We start from the raw sequence: 2,202 nt of genomic DNA on the forward strand, positions 1-2,202 counted from the left end.
TCGACACCGACTACGATGCAGTCTGCATTATGCGTCTTCTTGAGTGCACGTGAGACGCCTGTGATGGTGCCGCCTGTACCAGCACCGGCAATGAATGCGTCAACTTTCATTGAGGAGGGTCTTGTACGCGTGGATGGAGTTGAGACGACAGAAGCGATGATCTCTGGTCCGGTAGTATACTCATGAGCGAGTGGGTTGTTCACCTACGTACATCCCAATCAGCCCTCCAAAAAAATACAACTCCATCAAAACAACCTACATTCCGATACTGATCCAATATAATCCCATACTCGATCTCTCGCTGGAGCCTACACGCAACACCTACGATCGTTAAGGAATTCAGCCACGAGGGGTTGAAAAACGCCAATAGAATGCTCTACCTATATGGCTCCTGGGCGAATCCCAAGGCTCTTCGTCAGGCGTACGGATAACCTGTGCCCCAAGCGCCCTCAAGAGCGCCTCTTTCTCCTAAAAACCCCATTTGCATCAGCAAACAACATGTGATCAAACGCAGTTCTCACAAGCGACATTTTCTTAGGCATGGTAATCACGACCGAGTATCCCTTATCTGCAGTATTCAGTAACCATCCAGGCACCTGGGCGTAGCGTGTTTACCTTGATCGCGCACGCCATCGCCAGTCCGATTCCTTCATATCACATCGTATCAAAATCACTCGCGATTCGTAAGGACTCGGGAAGACACTTACCGGTGTTCCCGGACGTAGGTTCGATAACGACGCTCTTCCCGGGAATAAGTTTACCCTCTTTCTCTGCGGCTAGTACCATCGCTTTTGCGATCCTGTCCTTGACGGAACCACCGGTTGAGACAAATTCCAGTTTACCAACTGGGTTGAAATGGGCGTCAGGTCTGCATTCTGATATAGGGCTCCACAGGAAGCGCACGTACGGAGATTACACTTGAGGTCTTGTTCGGCGGCGATCTTGTCGAGCCTGATGAGCGGCGTGTTGCCTACGGCGTCGAGCGCGTTGTCTAGTATACGTCTTGGAGTGAATTCCATGATAGTAGTACTAGGTGGTGATGGTGGTGGTAGTGGTGAAAAAAAAGGTGGGCCGATCGGCCACAGCTAAATGCATGACGACGCTCATATCGCCCATCGTTCCATATGATCGGATCCGAACCGGTTCGGATCTATAACCATTCCAGATTTGGAGTTCATAGCAAAATAGTATATGTACATACTTGCGTTAATCTGCTGCACCCGACTTATAGATATGATACACAGGGTAGCGATAACGATTACACAGGAAGATGCTCAAACATACGACTTCCTCGTCCTATTCTTCAGCGATCTTCATCCAAAGGCCATCTCCTCCCCATCCACGTCGCCAACTCTGTATGCTCTCTGTACAAATCATTTATATTCGGGTGGACGAGGACGCTTTGAAATGCGTGTTAGCAAATTTTAAAAACAATCGAGATACTATTATAAATATTTGATGTGACACGTACTCGCAAGGCCCCCGATGCATGACAAGCCAGGAAAAGAACGCTCCGGTCTGGTGCGGGGTGAACGTATTTACCTCGAACATGCCGGTAGGATGGGGCCCTGGGATGGAAAAGGGTGAGTACCGCGCTGCGGTGCTGTTGCTTTTATAGGATAAGCGGATACGCACCGACTGCTTCATCGAAGAACTTGTAGATGCGCAGCTACCTCACGAGGAACATTAATGAACAAATGACTACTGGACAACGACCCCACCTCTGGAAACTCTCTCCTTATACGCTCATATAGTTCTCTCGCATACTGCGCCTGAGCAGGTACAGAGGGCATGTGGAAAACTAAACATTCGATTATGAAATCGAAGCATTAATCACATGGGGCACACTCACTGTGGAAGTCGAAGCCATTCTGAGTCGGATCAATTTCTTTCGGGAATTCGTCGTAGGCGGCCGAGCGGGGACCAGGTGGGTTGTACAGGGATTTTCCGTCGGGGTTGAGAGTGGTTGGAAGAGGTTCTGCACCTTCATACCCTTCTAGAAGAGACGGCCATTGGCTCATGTTTGTCGTGGGATAGGGTCTTACGAATGAAGAGGCTCAGACTAGGAAAAGGAAAGGGACTTAGTCTTGGATCAAAAGACTGGAATTCTGCTATGAATCATACCTAGAGGGAGAAGGAGATTAAGTGGGTGAAAGTGTACGTAGAACCATGAATGAGAGCGCTCACCTCAGTTGGATCAAG

The 2,202-nt window shown here is 49.0% G+C and overlaps 1 protein-coding gene across 1 annotated transcript; it reads right to left on the reverse strand.

The window, feature by feature from the left end:
• Positions 1 to 451: 451 nt before the first annotated feature.
• BJ212DRAFT_781568 (tryptophan synthase beta subunit-like PLP-dependent enzyme) lies at positions 452 to 1,114 on the reverse strand. Its single transcript, XM_041344063.1, has 3 exons — positions 908 to 1,114; positions 522 to 845; positions 452 to 468 (listed from the first exon to the last, which is right to left on the reverse strand). The coding sequence occupies exons 1-2, from the start codon at positions 1,017 to 1,019 to the stop codon at positions 655 to 657; spliced, it is 303 nt and encodes a 100-aa protein (XP_041184974.1). The 5' UTR covers positions 1,020 to 1,114; the 3' UTR covers positions 452 to 468; positions 522 to 654.
• Between the last annotated feature and the right edge of the window lie 1,088 nt (positions 1,115 to 2,202).

This window comes from Suillus subaureus (assembly GCF_016647635.1).
Source record: "Suillus subaureus strain MN1 chromosome Unknown BJ212scaffold_461, whole genome shotgun sequence".
Taxonomy (NCBI): Eukaryota; Fungi; Basidiomycota; class Agaricomycetes; order Boletales; family Suillaceae; genus Suillus; species Suillus subaureus.

Excerpts from the sequence above, each read along its gene's own strand:
- BJ212DRAFT_781568 (XM_041344063.1), bottom strand. The coding sequence starts at position 1,019 with ATGGAATTCACTCCAAGACGTATACTAGACAACGCGCTCGACGCCGTA. Across the intron at positions 846-907 it reads AGACCTCAAGTGTAATCTCC|TTGGTAAACTGGAATTTGTC; the intron begins GTACGTGCGCTT and ends ATTTCAACCCAG.